We start from the raw sequence: 17,266 nt of genomic DNA, 5'->3' as shown, positions 1-17,266 counted from the left end.
TTCAGGAGCACTCAAGAATGGACTCAAGAATGGAAAGAATGCCCTGACTACGTCTCTGCTGGAGAAAACAGCTGTTACTTTAATTCATCTTATACCTCCATTTGGATACCCTACTGTATCAAGCTAACTAGCAATGGTGGTACTGTGGATCAAAAGTGCTTTTCCGTTGAGGAAATAGGTAAATCACAGGTTTGTGTTTTATTTGACATGGCTTTAGATTAAGTCTAAGCTAGGAAGCCAGCAATGTCCAAGTGTATTTGCATAGAAAGACTTTGTCATTGTGCTTGAGTGGTGGAAGGAAGTGTACAGGGCATGAGATCAGCTGACGAACAAGAGGGAAAGGGCGGGGGTGGGGGGTACTTAAGTTGCTCTAACATAAAAGAATCTGGCAGTAAATGTTGTAAAGAAAAGAATAGAAGCCTTGTGGACTCTTTTCCTTGAGGAGGTCTTTAAGCTGTGTTGTGTTCTTGTGTGCCACTGTAAGAGACAAACTCAATGTACTTTTAAGATTTCTTCTTTTCTAATTATTTGGTATGATTATTACATTCGGGTCTACTGAAATATGTTGTCCTTTGACCTCTATCATTGCTCTAATAAATGCCTAGATTTTCTTTATCACAAAGCATAATGACTCTAGCCTTTTACATTTACAAAACAGTCAAAATCAGTTTAAAGACATGTTTATAAGATCTCAAGACAAACATTGGAGATAATCAGCTCAATGAACTAAGTGAAAGATCCAAACAGATTACCCCTTACCCATCATGTAGACACAGGGGAAATGAAACAAACAAACCAAAATAAACCCAAACAACTATAATTGGAATGTTCGTGTTTAAACTATAATAAGTATAAACAGCTAAATAGAAAAAAAATCAAAGAATAACTTTGAGTAGTTAACATTAATGTCTCAAATCTATCCACAAGAGCTCATTTGTTGCTTATAGGAATTCCTTGGAGCTTCTCTCAGATGTGCTGTTCTGGTATGTGGTTTGCTAGGATCAGCAGACTGGAAGAGACTAAGAGAATGTGGCTAGAAGCTACAGACAGAAACAAATAAATCTCATAACCTTGACTCTGAGGAAGAAGATGGAGAAACTTAACAGCAGAAAAGAGAACCCAATTGCATAGTTTAGGGAAACTATTTAGTGTATGTCCTAACATCAATAGGTATAGTTTCTGAGTGACTAAATGGTAGTAGTAAGAATACTGAGTCAAGACCCATGTTCTAACCCTGTCTCTGCCCATAGCCAGCCCCACTTGTTTACCTGGCTGACTTTCACTGAGTACCTGCCATGAGCCAGGCACTATGTCGGTACTGTGCCCAGGTGTGGGAGCTACACAATGAGTGAGATACAGTCGAGTTGAGGAGATAGGCATGTTAACAAATAATTGCAATACATAATAACAAATAATTCCAATACAGCATGGTAGATGTGGAATGCATAGCAGGCCAAAGACGTCAATGATTGACTGGTCCTGAGAGGTGAGGAAAGGCTACACAGAGATGGTGACAGTCCAGTTACTTCTTAAAGCATCATTTGGAGTTTCCAGGTCTACAAAATGGACTGTGTCTTCCATTATCTACTAAGTTCCAAAAGTGACAAACAGCACAGAATATTCAGGGGCTCAGGAACAGTTAGGCAGACCTAACTGATCTGCCAGAGAAATCATCAGTGTTCTCGTGTAGCCAACAAAAGAATTTAGACATTATCTTACTGCCAAGGGGTACATTTGTGGATGTTAAAGCAGGAAAATGACCTGAGGATAGTAATAGTAATAACTAACACTTACAAAGCATTTATCATGGTTCAAGTATAATAACCATTTGAGATAGGTTTTATTATAACCCCCATTTTATAGATCATGAAATTGAGGCTCAGAGCAGGTAAATGACTAGCTCAAGATCAAACAGCTGGTAGGTAGAGCTGACATTTGAACCTAGACTGCACAGCTCCGGAGTCTGTGTTCTTATTCTCGATGTTCTGCAGTACCCCCATTGTATTTCAAAGTCTCAGGGAAATTCATTTTGCTGCAGTGTGGAGGGTGGTAGATTGGGGTAGTACAAACTAGAGATTCAGAGGTAGAAGACTTTGTGATGACCAAAGCAAAAGATGAGGACAGGTAGAGTTACAATAGCAGAGAAGGAGGGAGCTGAGAGTGAGAGGTGGCAAAGAACTGAGGTGACCCTAATGGATCTTAAGATGTCAATCCCAGGCCTTAGTGTCCTCGTGTGTTACGTATGTATTCTAGTACTAACTCACAGTGCTGGTCTTTGGATTTAAAGTAATATATTAGTTAGACCTTCGTCATTCATTCAGTTTATTCGGCAAATATTGATTGAGTCTCTTCGTTGGGCCAGGCAGTATTTGAGGTGCTAAGGACAGAAAATGTCTGCTCTCATAGGATTTTATCCTGGTGAAGAAAAAATAACAGGGAATGAGAATGGAAGTACTAGAGATGTTGCTTATTTAAATAGAGTTTTCAGAGTTGACTTTACAGAGACCATGACACTTGAGTAAAGAAGGAAATGAGAGGACGATCTTGTATATCTGAGGGAAGGGCATTTCAGTAAGAGGGTACAGCAAGGGTAAAAGCTCTTGAAGTAGGAGCATGCCTTTTCTCTCTTAAGGAACAGCATGGGGGAAGGAGCTGGCACAGAGCAAGTGGGGAGGAGAATGGTGAGAGACCAGATCTGAGACATAAGAGAGTCAAAACTGTAGTGCCTTCTCAGCCATTGTAATGACTTTGGCTTCCACTTGGAGTGAGATAAGAAGCCTTTGGAGGGTTTTAAATGATGAGCGCTATGATCTAATTTAAGTGTGAAGATAAACACTGTGATAACTGTACTGAAGATTGTACTGAGGATAGACTGAAGGGGGACAAAGACCACAGGAGGAGACCCTTTAGGAGGCTAATACAGCAAGATGTACAAAAAAATAATAATGGCTAGGACCAGGTTGTAGAGGTGCAGGTGGTGAAAAATGGTTGGATTCTGGGAAGATCTTTAAAGTACAGCTGACAGAATGTGGGGCGGCAAGAAAAAGGGGTCAAGGAGAAGTTCTCTGTTTTTATCCTGAGTGCCTGGAAGGATGGAGTCACTGTTAACTGAGAGAAGGGAGACAAAAGCGGAGCAAGCTCTGGGGAGAAGGCGAGGCTTCTTTGGGGATGTCTTCAGTCTCAGATGCTTTTTAAACGTCTCAGAGGCGTTGTCAAGTATGCCACGAGGAAGTGTAGAGGTAAAGGAGAGAGTACTATGCGTAGAACTGTGAGAAGAACAGGATCCTTCTCAAAGAGGACCCTGTTCATCTGTTTAAAGTAGGGAAATTTTAAAGATGTGACATGAGTAAATAGTTTTAGAAAATTTTCATCAAAAAACTTTTTTTTAATAGTTCAGTCACTTAAGTGGTTAAGCTTGGGTTATCAGAATTCATCCATCCCCAACAAATCCAGAAAGGAGGGGTATTACGATCAATATGTAACATATGTAGCTTAGCTATTTTGCAAACGCCTCCAATTTAATTTTCAAAATGTCAAATTCGGACTTTATTTTTTCTAAGTGGGGTCCACTTCACAGTGGCCAATGGCTTGTGTCTTCACAGTAAGTGTTCCCACTCTGGTTGGATACAAGAGCTACTCCCTTTAGCTACAAATTTTAACAGCCAGTGAGAGCTCCTCATGGTGTATATTTGTAGGCTCATCTCTTATCAACTTTGGGGGCTCAGACTCTGCAACATTGTAGGTGACCGTCCACACATAGTAGAAGAAAAAGTAAATTGTACTCTGTACCTGCAAGCGAAAACCTCAGTACTGAGACCTAAATAGCAATAATTTATTGGGGACTGTCTAGAATACAAATTTAGGTAGAATTCCTAGCTTTGAGATTTATATTTCTCTCTATCAACCTTTGGGAAATTGCGGTCTTTGTGGTCTTAATTGGCAGAATGCAACAGATCTACCTGAGAATGTACAGTACATGAGCAGAAACTAAGCAAAACACTATTCCAGATTGTTCACATGCAGAAAAGTGCTAGATAGAAAACACTGAATGGAGAGAACAGTGTGATGCCTTCCTTCTTAGGTCTGAAGAAATGATCACATGTGGCTAGAGAGACAACCTAGTGAAGGAGCATTTGCTGAGTGTTGGGAAGGGTTGTACTGGTAGCAATACAGAAATGAATAAGACAAAGCCTTTGTCTCAGGTCATAAACAGTTTGGAAGAAAAAGATTTTTCTACTCTTCATTCCAAAACAGCCACATCTTTAAATACTATAGGTCTTTCTGACTCTCTGTTCCTTCAGTTTTGAGTTTAAATGAATTCCTTTGCCAAAATCTCAAAGCATTAATTCTATCACAGCTAAAAGAAATGTAAGACCTGGCAGATCTTTAAGAAAAATTATAGATCAAAGTTTAGACTGAAAAAAGGAATTTTTTTGTAGGGGCTTTTTTAGAGTTAAAAGCAGATCATCCTTAAGTAAAAAAATGATACTTTTATAAAGTGAGAATATGCTAATAGGGATATTAGAAGAATTAAGAGAGTATGAATAATAAAAATGTTTAAAGAAATTTGGTCTCTTCAGAAAAAAAGCATTTTATTAATATCTAGCTGTGTCTCTTTGTGTACTAATTCTCCACTGAAACACATAGTACAACCAGATCCTCCCATTGGCCTCAACTGGACTTTACTGAACATCAGTTTAACGGGGATTCATGCGGATATCCAAGTGAGATGGGAACCACCACCCAATGCAGATGTTCAGAAGGGATGGATAGTCCTGGAGTATGAACTGCAATACAAAGAAATAAATGAGACCCAGTGGAAGATGGTAAGATATTATTACATCTTATAATTAGATCTTTCTTTTGACCTAATACCACATGCCCATGCCATATGCTTCATAATTTCTTATTTAAGGAAAACCAATGTAATCAGTAAAATATCGTCTTGGAATTCTGTCCAACATTAGACAGTTACTTACATGGAGCTTATTTCGAAGCCCATGGAAGGAAAGGAAACCCATTTCCCCCATCATCCTTGGTGTTCAGTTTAACTTTAGAACAAAATTGTGTACTTTAGCCACTTAGCTGTCTTTGAGGATGTGGCCAAACATGGGAAGGGTTACGATCAAGGTCAACAATGAGCTATGGCTAAATATTCTCTCATGATTTTAGTTGCTACTACTTATAAGACCCCATTAAAATAAGTTTTTAAGTGACTCCAGGAGGGAAGCAGAGGGAGGGAGTTTGTCCCTTAGAGGTTTCAGAAGGATGTTTTGTTAAGTACCTCAGAGGAGAATCAAGCTAAGAGGCTTTTTATGTAGGCAAGTAGCATGGTACTGGTTGACCTCTGAACTCCTCACTTTTTGCCAAGTGTATGGGAACTGAGTGCTTAGATAAATTCCACATGGCACACAAGAAGAAGAAAAACAGGATTATCATGCTCTCCCAATATAACTAATTCTAAATCAGTCTAACCACAGCCACAGCTCTGGCCAAGTCAAGTGGTTTCTGGCCAGTCATCAGGTCATGCCCAGCAGCCTGGCATAGCCGCACACGCAGAATTTTGAGACACCAGGCCCTGTCCATTCAGTGACCCACTGAAAAAGAAGCTGATTTTGTCATTAGAAGAAAGCTAAATTTAGAGCATCTTTGAACAGTTAAATATTGGGCTTTGATTTTCTGTTTTCGGAATCATTTTAATTTAGATATCTATTCTGTAACTTGGTGCAAAAAAGCCTGGTTGGATGCTGAGTCAAACGTGACTTTCTAAATTCAAGCTATAATCAAACATTTATTCAGCAACCAGGTATTGAAATAACCACTATGCACAAAGGACTGTACTAGGTACCCTGAGGCAGCAGTTCTCAAAGGGTGAACCATGGAGTCCTGAGGGTCCTAAGACCCTTTCAGGGAGTCCACAAGGTCAACTATTTCTACAATAATACTAAAATGTCACTTTCTTTTTTCAAATCTTGTGTCGAGATTTGCACTGATGGTATGAAAGCAGTGGTGGGGAAACTGTTGTCCTACCATTAGCACACATCAAAGCAGTAGTACCAAACCACGCTGATAGTCACTGTGTTGTTCGCCGCTAAGCACTCACAGTAAGAAGGGGGAGGGGAGAGACAGTTTCACATAAGAATGGCTTGATGAAACTGTAAAAATTATTAATTTTATTAAATATCAACCTTTGAGTACATAGCTTTTAATATTCTGCATGATTCCTGGGAAGCACACGTAAAGCACTTCTGCTGCCTACCAAGGTACTGATGGTCATCTTCAGAAAAAACACCTAACAGCTAAGTTGCCAGCTGAACTAGCTGCTTTTTGCATGGAGAACACCATTTGGGACACCAGTTTTACTTGAAAGAATGGCTGACAAACTGGTAAATACTTACTCATATATGAGTTGGCAAATATCTGGCAAACATTTCTTGAAAAAGAATGAAGTGCACATATCACTTCAAGAAAAACAATTGACAATATTTATTGCCAATGAAAAAAAATTGAGCTTTCAAGGGAAAAATTAGAATTTGGGGAAACTGTGCAACTGTGAGCTTGATAGCTTCCTAATCTTTGAAGACTTTCCTGATAAGATCAATGGTGATACTATTAGTGAAAGTGATTTTTTAAAATATAGCCTAATAAAATGTGTACATTTAGAAAATCTGCATAACTCAGTGAACCTATATTTTCTAAATGACCAATAGATGATGTAACCCAAATCACATATGGGAAAATGATCCATTCAAAGTACTAGATAGAATGATGGATTTTAAGATAACGACATACTAAAGATTCATTGGTACAGTCTCAGATTCCACATTGCAACTAACCTTTAAGAAAATAGCACTTGTTGAGTTTGGGTGTTAAGTGCTAAAGAAGAATATCCACAATTATCTAAAAACTCTATTAAAATATCCCTCTTTTTCCTCACTATATATCTGTGAGACCAGATTTTATTCATGTACTTCAACTAAAACACATCCTACCAGATTTAATTCATAAGCAAATGTAAAAATACAACCATCTTCTACTAAGCCAGCCATTACAGAGATTTGCAAAAATGTGAAACAGTATCACCTTTCTCTCTATAATTGTATTGTTTTGGAAAGTACAATAATTTTTATGAAAATATGTTACCATAAAATAAACTTACTATTATTTTAATTTTAAAATTAGCATTTTTTAATTTCTCAGTTTTAATTTCTAATATGGTTAATAGTGATAGGTATAAACCAAATAAACCAAATCTTTAAGATTCTCAATAATTTTTAAGAGTATGAAGGAACCCTGAAACAAAAACGTTTGACAGCTTAGAAAAGGAAAATACATAAATCAGAACATTAGCATTCATACATTTATTGATCATAGTTTCAAGCCTGAAATTCCCTGGCATGTAGTTATGTAGCCAAGGCACAGATATGAAACTCACACCCTGAGCCAGAGCATGGGAGCCTGGGACTCAGTCAATTGACCCTTCAGGGCTGTCTCCCAATCTGGCTTTGTTGCACTTTGCATTGTCCACTACTAAAAAAATTGCATTGGATAGTCCAAAGGGATCAGTTAATATGTACTTACCTTTTATAAATGAAGTCATGTGTTCGTGGTGTTTATAAGTTTGGTCATTTGCATGGGTCTCAAACAGAGTTGTCATGAATATAAAGGGCCTATCCATAAGAATCGACCTATCTGGAAGAAACTCACAATCTAATTGGTTAAGAGCAAAGCATCATAAGCATTAAAAGAAGAGAGTTTTGAAAGCAGAGGGGAAAGAACTAGTTATTTGTTGCTTGTATCAGAAATGAGCACATTACCATTTGCCAATATCAAATTTGGTATTATTCTTTTTAATTAAATATCTCTTGAAAATAAAAGTAATACTAATGACCAAGTAGTTCTTACAACTATTTACCTGTTAAACCAAGTTAAGAATTTATGGTTCTTTAAGGACTAATGGGTGGCATAGAATTATTTACAACACATGGGCTGTCACTTGAACACCCTCTGTATACCTGAAGATAATGAAGGTATTATTTGCCCCCAAAGAATTTTCCGCAGTGACTCTGAGCAGTGAAATACAAGAAGTAATATATGATGTGTAGCATCTGGCAGGATGGAGTAGGGAAATGTGCCAGCAAAGACGTCTTAGAATTTCAGCAGTCCTTACACTAAGGATTGCCCAAGAAGAGGCATCCTCACACAGGCAGGTGGCAGATTTCAGTGTGGTGGTGGGAGCTGTGTGAGCAAATCTGAGTGTCATGTGGCTGGTGTGCAGGATTGAGAGAAGACGGAGAGGGGACCATAGGCCAAACACCAAGAGCTCCTTTCTGGCTTTGTTATTAGTAAAATCTGTAAAGTAATAACATTGATGAAAATAACAGAGAAATTAGGGCTTCGAGAAAACATAGGCTTTTAAAATATATTTTTTAATTATATGTTTAATATTCAGAATCCTATCTTTAAAAAAACATTTTAAGCATACAAGTATTCCATATATTAAGAAGTTTCTTTTAAAGATGCAAAATTACCATCCCACGCATACATGGGGAAAAACAGGGATATTTTGTGAATAAAAACTAATTGAGGCAAAAGGAAAATTTGTCGTCGAAACTGAAGAAGGTCCAGCTTCTGATTTAGTAAATCACCTTATGAGAATCTATGTGAAAAATCTATGCTATTGAAAGAGTGTTGTTAGTTTTTTATAAACAGGAACAAGGTGTTCTACCAGGAAACATACAAAAAGCACATATTGAATACCTACCTGCTTTGAATATTTGACGTAGAGAAAAACATAATTATTAATTGGGTCCACTTCTTTGATAGAGATGTGTCTAATAGCCTCACCGACCCTTCCCCAGGAAAGTAGAAGAATATCCTGGCCTTAAGTGTTGCGGGACTCCTATGAATTTTTCTTTGCAGATTTTGAATAGCAAACTATTTTAAGATGACTTTAAGCCTTCCAGAACAAGCAGATTGGGTATGTAGTTGCTTCCAACAGAATTATTTGAAAGTTCAATCAAGACAACTATGATTTTCCTAGGACTATTTCTAATTCTATGATCATATGAATGACTACCCAGAATTTCTAAGAATGACTATAATTTGTTTTGGTGTGAAAATGTTTTTTTTTTTTTCTGTCCTTACGTCTTTATACAAAATTTTAATGTCCCAAAGGATAGGCAACATATCTGTAGTCTTCTTTATAGTTCTGTTGTTTTCAATAATAATTTTATTATGCTTTTTATCTTAGAATATATGACAGACTTATTCAAAGATATGGCTGCATTTCTGTAAAAGCCTATTATTACATCTTTGGGTTTATTCCAAAATAAATTTGAAGCCTATTATCCATTTATCAAATGATTCTTTGTAAAGTTATTTGCCTTAATCTTTCTTTAAATAGCAACCCTTTCCAGCGCTTTTTCAAATATTACTTACTTTACAGAAATTCATTTTGAATACAAATACAGAAACACCATGTAAACTTTATTGCATTGAGTTGTTGACCCTCTAACCAATAAGTTTTATATTTTGTCTTGAAAGATGGACCCCGTATTGTCAACATCAGTTCCAGTGTACTCGTTGAGACTGGATAAAGAGTATGAAGTGCGCGTGAGATCCAGGCAACGAAACTCTGAAAAATATGGCGAGTTCAGTGAGGTGCTCTACGTAACACTTCCGCAGATGAGCCCATTGGCATGTGAAGAAGGTAAAAAAAAAAAGATTAAAATGGCAGCTAACATGCCTTTCATTAACATACAGTGATACATTCCCTATACTGTTAGGGTGTTGTCCAGATCAAGATACATTACCATCAAATCTCAGTGTGAGAGACCTCGAGCTCACTCTCTATAACAGGAATCCATTAAAAAGCTGGAAAAAGATTTCAGTTTTGAATTATTTAATTCATGAAAAGTCCTGGGATAGGTGGAAGTTAGAGAAGGGAAGATAATAATGAAGGTTACCTCTAGATATCAGAATTTCAGGTGATTATTTCTTTATATGTTTCTATAATACTAAAATTTTCTACAATGAGTTAATTGGTGTTTATCATCAGAAAAAAAATGTTTTTTAAGTACATAATGAAAAAATTCTATATCTATAAGGACGGATGTAATATATGCTCTCTAAGAGAAAGCCTGATACTGAATCAGCATCGGTAGTCAGGCAGGTGCTGATTGGTTTTAGGACATTTAGGTGTAGCTTTTACCTGGAGAAGGCTTAATAAGTAGTGTGCCAGTTATGTTCAAGCATGACATGGAACATTCAAAGATCTTATATAAAAGAAATACAAAGATAATTAAAGTTTAAAGAAATGAAAACTATGAATTTAGAAAAAAAGAATTAAAGTTTTTGGATACAGAAATAAACAATGCTACTTAACAATGAATATTAAGTATATAAAATAGTATCCCTCTCAAATGAGAATCAGCTATAGCTCGTCTCCACAGAAGTTTACAGGGCCATATGAGGAGGTGAGGTTTCTTAATGAAACAATCACAAGCTACAAAGAAATGAAGTTTATATTTCTTTGTTTATATTTCTGTATTTTGTATTCTACAAAGAAATGAAGTTTATATTTCTGGTACAGGTAGAATTCATGAAACTAAATAACACTTCAATGAAAATATCTATACCTCCATTTTCTTCTAAGCTCTACTCAACAAATTGTTGTTTCAAACAATTTGACATAATGAAACTCTGTTTTAAAAAGTACACTTGTTATACACCCTTTAAGCTTATTATGATGGCTTTTTTTTCCGTGTTAAAATAAAAGAAGAAGAAAATGAAGCACTAGCTTTATGTTATGTTCCTGAATATGTCATTGATATAAAACTCTAAATACCACAAGATACAAATAATATTCTCTTCCCCACTAATTCTTTACAATGCTCATAATATCTCCCTTGGGGATTTTAATAACTGAACGAGAAAATTAAAATGAGGAAAAAATATTACAGTTGAAAACCTACTTTTAATAAAACAATGTTAAGGTAAACTCCGCCTATCTTTTTAAATTAAAAAGCATTTAACCTTGAACATCTTTTCATATGTCTATTGGACACTTGTATTTCCTCTTTGGAGAAATATCTGTTTAGGTCTTCTGTTCACTTTTTAATTGGATTGTCTGGTTTTTTGTTGTTGAGTTGTGTGAGTTCTTTATATATTTTTTGATATTAACCTCTTATCAGATGTATCATAAGCAAATAGCTCCTCCTATTCAGTCGGTTGTCTTTTTGTTTTGTTGATGGTTTCCTTTGTTGTGCAAAAACTTTTTAGTTTGATGTAGTCCCATTTTTTTTTCTTTTATTTTCCTTGCCCGAGGAGATATGTCAGAAAATAAATCACTAGGTCACTAACCATCAGAGAAATGCAAATTGAAACCACACTAAGATATTACCTCACACCTATCAGAATGGCTATCATTAATAAATCAAAGAACAAGTGTTGGTGAGAATGTGAGGAAAAGGGAACCCTCACACACTGTTGGTGGGATTGCAAATTGGTACAGCCACTATGGAAAACGGTCTGGAGGCTTCTCAAAAAATTAAAAATGAATCTACCTTTTAACCCAGAAATTGCACTTCTGGCTATTTATCCAAAGAAAGCCAAAACAATAACTCGCAAAGATCTATGCAGCCCTATGTTCATGGCAGCACCATTTACAATAGTCAAGATATGGAAGCAACCTAAATGCCCATCAACAAGACTATTGGATAAAGGAATTATGGTTTATATATACAATGAAATATTACTCAGCCATTAAAAAAAATGAAATCCTACCATTTGCAACAACATGGATGAACTTAGAGGTTCTTACGCTGAGTGAAATAAGTCAGACGGAGAAAGATAAATACCATACAATTTCACTTATATGTGGAATCTAAAGAACAAAAAGAACAAACTAATCAAAAACACACTCACAAATATAGAGGACAATCTGGTGACAGCCAGAGAGGAGGGAGGTATGGGGGCTGGGAGAAAGGGGTGAAGGGTTAAAGAAGTACAAATTAGTAGTTGGGCACGGGGATTGGGAGCATGGCACAGGGAATGGAGTCAACAGTAATGTAATGGCTAGGTGGAGAGCCAGAGGAGAGAAAGAGCAATTAGAGGGATCGTTTCATAAACTGTATAAATGTCTAACCAATGTACTGTGTACTTGAACCTAATAATAAAATAAAAATTTTTTACATGGTTTAGCCACTTAAGCGACCAAGCATAACCTCTGCCAGAGTGGTAAGAATAGTAGGAACCAGCTGCAAGGCTGCTGGTAGGCACTTGTTTTTAAGGAATAAAATAGAAGTTTTACAAACAGATCCCCCAAGTCTGCTACAAAATTTACTAAAATCTGTAGGTGGGAGCCCTAATAGTGATCTTTATCTCTCAAAGAATTTTTTTTAACTGTAAAATAATATGCTCTGCCTGTCTAAAAAGTTTCAGTCATGATTCAAAAATAAAATCTCTGCCCCCATCTTTTTTGATAAACCCTCAGTCTGGAGGATAGAAAAATATCACCACACCTTGAAAAGAAAAAGGAACCAAGTAGACATTGTTTAGGTAAAGTAGCATGTTAACTGGCAGAACTTTTTCCCAGAGCTTAAGGCTGTAGTGACAACTGCCTGGACACATAAGATGCTTAAAGCAGTTTTTTGTTTGTTTGTTTTTGTGAATGTGGATGGTGCTGAAACTGCTGTTTATTTTGATTTTTTTAAATGTGAAAGGATTTGACGAAGTGTTCTTGGAACAGAAAATATTTCTAAATCATTGCATTCTATTTTAGTTGTTATCAAGTGAAATCACTGACTTTACTAGATGAATACAAATTAGGAAATATTTTTATGTGAAAAAGGAAAGTGAAATGTAAACTTCGACTCTTCATAATCCTATGAGTGAGCTATTGTTCTCATGTATTTCAGATTTCCGGTTTCCATGGTTCTTAATTATTATCTTTGGAATATTTGGGCTAACGGTGATATTATTTTTATTCATATTTTCTAAACAGCAAAGGTAGGTGTGAAATACTCTACCTTGATATTTTTGCCAGTCGTTTAGATTTCCATATGTATTTCCATTTGTTGTTTGATATTTTCTTTGCTAATCGTGAGTGGAAAATTTAACTCAGGAAAACATTATTTCTAGTTATACATTTACTATTTTGTTGTGTTTATCAAAGAGAATGCACAGGTTTTAGTTCTATCTGAGTTGTATAGGACATCAAGGGGCTGAGGCTAGTGACTGCATACCTTGTGATATGAGCCTCCATACCAAAACTGTTTTCTCAGAGCTGTCTCTTCACCTCTTCAAAGTCCTGAACAAGGTGACGCATTCATTCAGGACCACAAGGTAGTGCTTTTGGCTGTTTGACACAGTTCTAATGTACGAGCCAAACTAAAGCCGCCTAGATATATCAATCTAAAAAATCTTTTTTAGAATTCATATGATAGCAATTTCACTTAAGTTCAAGTTTTGTTTAAATTATTTGGATACTTATGATTCACTATTTCACCTGCATTTGTTAACACAGCTAAAGTCCTTCCTAAATTTGAAGAGATTCCTTTCTGCATTCTCTCGGAGTGAAAAGACTAAGGTTCCAGATATTCTGCCACTGTATTTGGTCTTCACTGAGTACCCTAACCTCTCTGGGCCTTCATGTTCTCATGGGTATTATGAAGGTGTTAGAGATTATATGACCTTTAAATTTACCTTGAGTTGTAAAATCTATCATTCTATTTTTTTTTTCCTAAAAGAAACTCAGAACAGACTATAAAAAATTTTAATACAAAATACGGGAAAGTTTATTGGTACTCATTGCCAGTTTTCTTACATTTAGAGTATTTGTAAATCCCATAAGTTAATCTTGCCACTTCACCAAGCACTAGAATCATCAACACTCCCAGTTTACCTGGGACTTCCCTGGTTTTAGCACCAAAAGTTCTGAGTCCCAGCAAATCCAGGCAGAGATGGTTGGTCACCCTACCTAGATAGAACCAAACGTTCTTCAAGTGAAGCCAAGAGGCATATACAGATCAGAATAGGATCTATGCGAATATACTGTAAAAGCTTTTTAATTTGTTTTTGAAGTCGTATAGCCTTTGTCAACATTAAAACAGAATTGTAATAGAAAGAATTCTCAGAATGCTGAGGTTCTAGAGTATCAAGCATGCTAAAAGTCTCCAAGTGAATGTAGAAAGGGTTATTTTAGTAGGGTGCCATTTCCAGTTTTATTATTTCAATTAATGAGAAAGCAAAATTCACTCTGCAGAATTTCATTTTGCATCTAACTTTCTAGGGTCATTTCTCTTTTGTAGACACAATTATTATAAAGCAAGACAGTTGTTTGGGGGAAAATTAGTAAATAAATAAAATTTTAGAATTTAAGTAATTTATATAACTAATAACAAAGGAGCTAAATGATTCTGTTGATAATTTGAATTAATTGTTCTGTACAGTTGAAGAGCTAATGTATATGTAACTACAGTAGATAAAACCACTATATATATAAAGTAATTTACTCTTAACATGAGCCATCAATTTCAAGTCATTGTGAAGGCCAAGAACATTTGTTATGTAGTTAAATTATATTAGCTAAGAAAGAAAAAGTATCTTCTCAACAAATAGGATTTCAAAGAAAATATATAAACTTTTGTCTAAAGAATGTTTTCTATGAATAATGAAGTTCTTAACTATAAAGCTTGGTCAAAAATCACCAAATTGTAAAATTTTTTTATATCTTTTTTGTGCTTCCAAATTTCCTGTACTAAATTAAGTTCTTTGTAGAATTATATTTTTCCTTTTATTTGCCCATAAAATTTTTATCATGTCTAAATTTCTGTGTTCTAATGAGTATAGGAAATGCTAGAAAATAGTTATCAGCAGGTATGGAAAGAACATGTAGTTCTAACAATTTAAAATAATACTCTGAGAATGAGGTGCTGTGTCAGCCTTCCCCATAACCTTCGTACTATAACAGGCTCAGGTCCTCCATGTCTTTGGTTGAAATTTTTCAAGTCCACAATCCAAGCTACTTCTCCCTTTCTTCCTTTCTTAAATCAGATAATTGAATCAACTCTAGCAAAATTTATAGTGTAATTGGGATTTGAATGAAATGACAGCAAAGTCACAAACATAGTTTCATGCCAGGTTATCTTTATTCTCTACTCTGTTGTTTCCACCATACAACTCACCCGCAGCCTTTGAACTATTACTAATTAGAAAAAAAAAAAACTGAATCAGCACAGAACAGAAGTATAAACTGGCAACCTGCAAGCCAAATTCAGCCTGCAGATTGATCCATGTTTTGTTATTTTATGTTATTTCAATTGTGAATTAAAGGTTTTGCTACAACGTATAGGAAATTTTCACACAAAGATTTAGATTTCCAGATTATCTTTAAGAACTGGAAGTTCTGGTGAAACTGGGTTGATATTCCCGCATGGCAACATATGCCAAAGCAGAAGGCCAGCTGTCCCATTTGGGAAGGGCATATATTTTCTAATTGGTCAGCATCCCCACCCCTTCCTATTACAATGCAACTGGCTTGCTTCATTCATTTGCATGGCCTTCTTGGGCCCTAAAAGCCACAAAATTGGCCACTCTGGCATAAGGTCACCCACAACACCTGGGAAGCTAACTGCCAACATGTACCTAAAAGCGTCATTATCAAAAAGGAGAGGCACACATAAAAGTCAAGCCCTAGACAGAGGGGATCTTCACTTCCTATAAGTAGGGTTATGGTACATTTTTGTATGTTTTTGATTGTTTGAAATATTCATTTAGAAATACAGAATCAAATAAGAGCAGCATGGTAGAAGGCGAAGGTTTTGTAGTCAGGTGCTTTGGATTTGAGCCCCAGCTGTATCAAGTATTAGTGCATGATTCGAACATGTTCCTTAACCTCTGGATCTTTCCACAGATAACGTCATCTGCCTCCTTGGTAGTTGTAAGGACTACATGACATGTTTAGTGCAGAGGTTGACAAACTCGTTGTATAAAGGGCCAAACACTAAATTTTTAGGCTCTCTGAGCCATAATGTCTCTGTCACAATCACTCAACTCTGCCACCATGGCATGAAAGCAGACATAGACAATAAGTAATAGACATGTATTCCAATAAAACTTTATTTACAAAGACAGAGGGCAGACCAGGTTTGACCCACAGCCCATAATTGGCTGACCCATAGCTTAGTGCAAAATATATCAGAGGCATTCAAAAAATGGTAGTTATTATTAATAATTTGTATTTTTTCTATATCTTGTATTCATCAGTAACAGTTTGTTTTAATACTTATCCCACTGAGTAAACCTAATGGAGGCTACTCAAAACAACTTATAAAATGAAATTTGTCTTATACCTTGGGTTAGGCAAAAAAGCAATGGCAGTATTCATAAAAAGGGTTCCCTACTGAATAAACTAGACTGTCCATTCACAATTAGTGGACTATCAGCCGATATCCAAAAATCAGGTTACCATCCCTGCCCAAGAGTGTATCTCTGACACTTAGGATTTTGACGTTTTTTTAAACAACAAAATGAGTTGGTTGGAATTTATAACCTCTGAGCTTTTTTCTAGAGCTACAATGTTGATTTTAAAGCAAACTCTAGTTACACTATTAACAAAATAGATAAATGATTTAATCAAATTTATTTGACAAATGTTTATTGAGCACCTTCTATGTGCTGGTGATACAATGAGGCACAAAACAGGCAAGACAGACATTGATATGAATTATGGTCAAAAAGTAATTTAAAGATTTAGAACAAAATTTAAGTGCATCATAGAATTATGTATATAAATTAATACTGATTAGTTAGAGATTGTTCAAATTTAGTGTGTCCCAACTGAAATGAACCCTACAGTGACACCGTGGTTAATTACATTACCTTATATAATTTTATAATTAATGTGAGCTATGTGGTGCAAAATTATCCCAGACCACCCTAATTTGGCTCCATGTAGATTAGGCCTGCCTTCCTTTTTTCTTTCTTTCTTCCCTTCCTTCTTTCCTTCCTTCCTTCCTTCCTTCCTTCCTTCCTTCCTTCCTTCCTTCCTTCCTTCCTTCCTTCCTTCCTTCCTTCCTTCCTTCCTTCCATGAAATAATGATGAACTGTACATTAAAATTACCTCTCTTTTAACTGAAATGGAAATTGGCTTCATACAGAATTAAATGTCTTACTCCCAAATACTAATACTGGCTGTCGATAAAAGGTATTAAGAGAAAAAAGATAGGAAAACCATGTTTTATTTAAATTGACTTCAGATAAA

General features: G+C 35.8%; 1 protein-coding gene across 7 annotated transcripts in view; it reads left to right on the top strand.

The window, feature by feature from the left end:
* The window catches only part of GHR (growth hormone receptor), a 216,543-nt gene that overhangs the window by 196,408 nt on the left and 2,869 nt on the right, over positions 1-17,266 (top strand). For all 7 annotated transcript variants that reach the window (XM_039842562.1, XM_039842560.1, XM_039842563.1 and 4 more), the window contains 4 exons: positions 6-178; positions 4,648-4,826; positions 9,547-9,712; positions 12,921-13,011. In XM_039842562.1, the coding sequence (XP_039698496.1) occupies positions 6-178; positions 4,648-4,826; positions 9,547-9,712; positions 12,921-13,011 (609 nt within the window). The remainder of the gene's footprint in view (positions 1-5; positions 179-4,647; positions 4,827-9,546; positions 9,713-12,920; positions 13,012-17,266) is intronic.

This window comes from Pteropus medius, unplaced genomic scaffold (assembly GCF_902729225.1).
Source record: "Pteropus medius unplaced genomic scaffold, Ma_sr-lr_union100, whole genome shotgun sequence".
NCBI classification, from domain to species: domain Eukaryota; kingdom Metazoa; phylum Chordata; class Mammalia; order Chiroptera; family Pteropodidae; genus Pteropus; species Pteropus medius.
The sequence above is the reverse complement of the archived record's forward strand: the minus strand, read 5'-3'. Positions and strand labels throughout refer to the sequence as shown.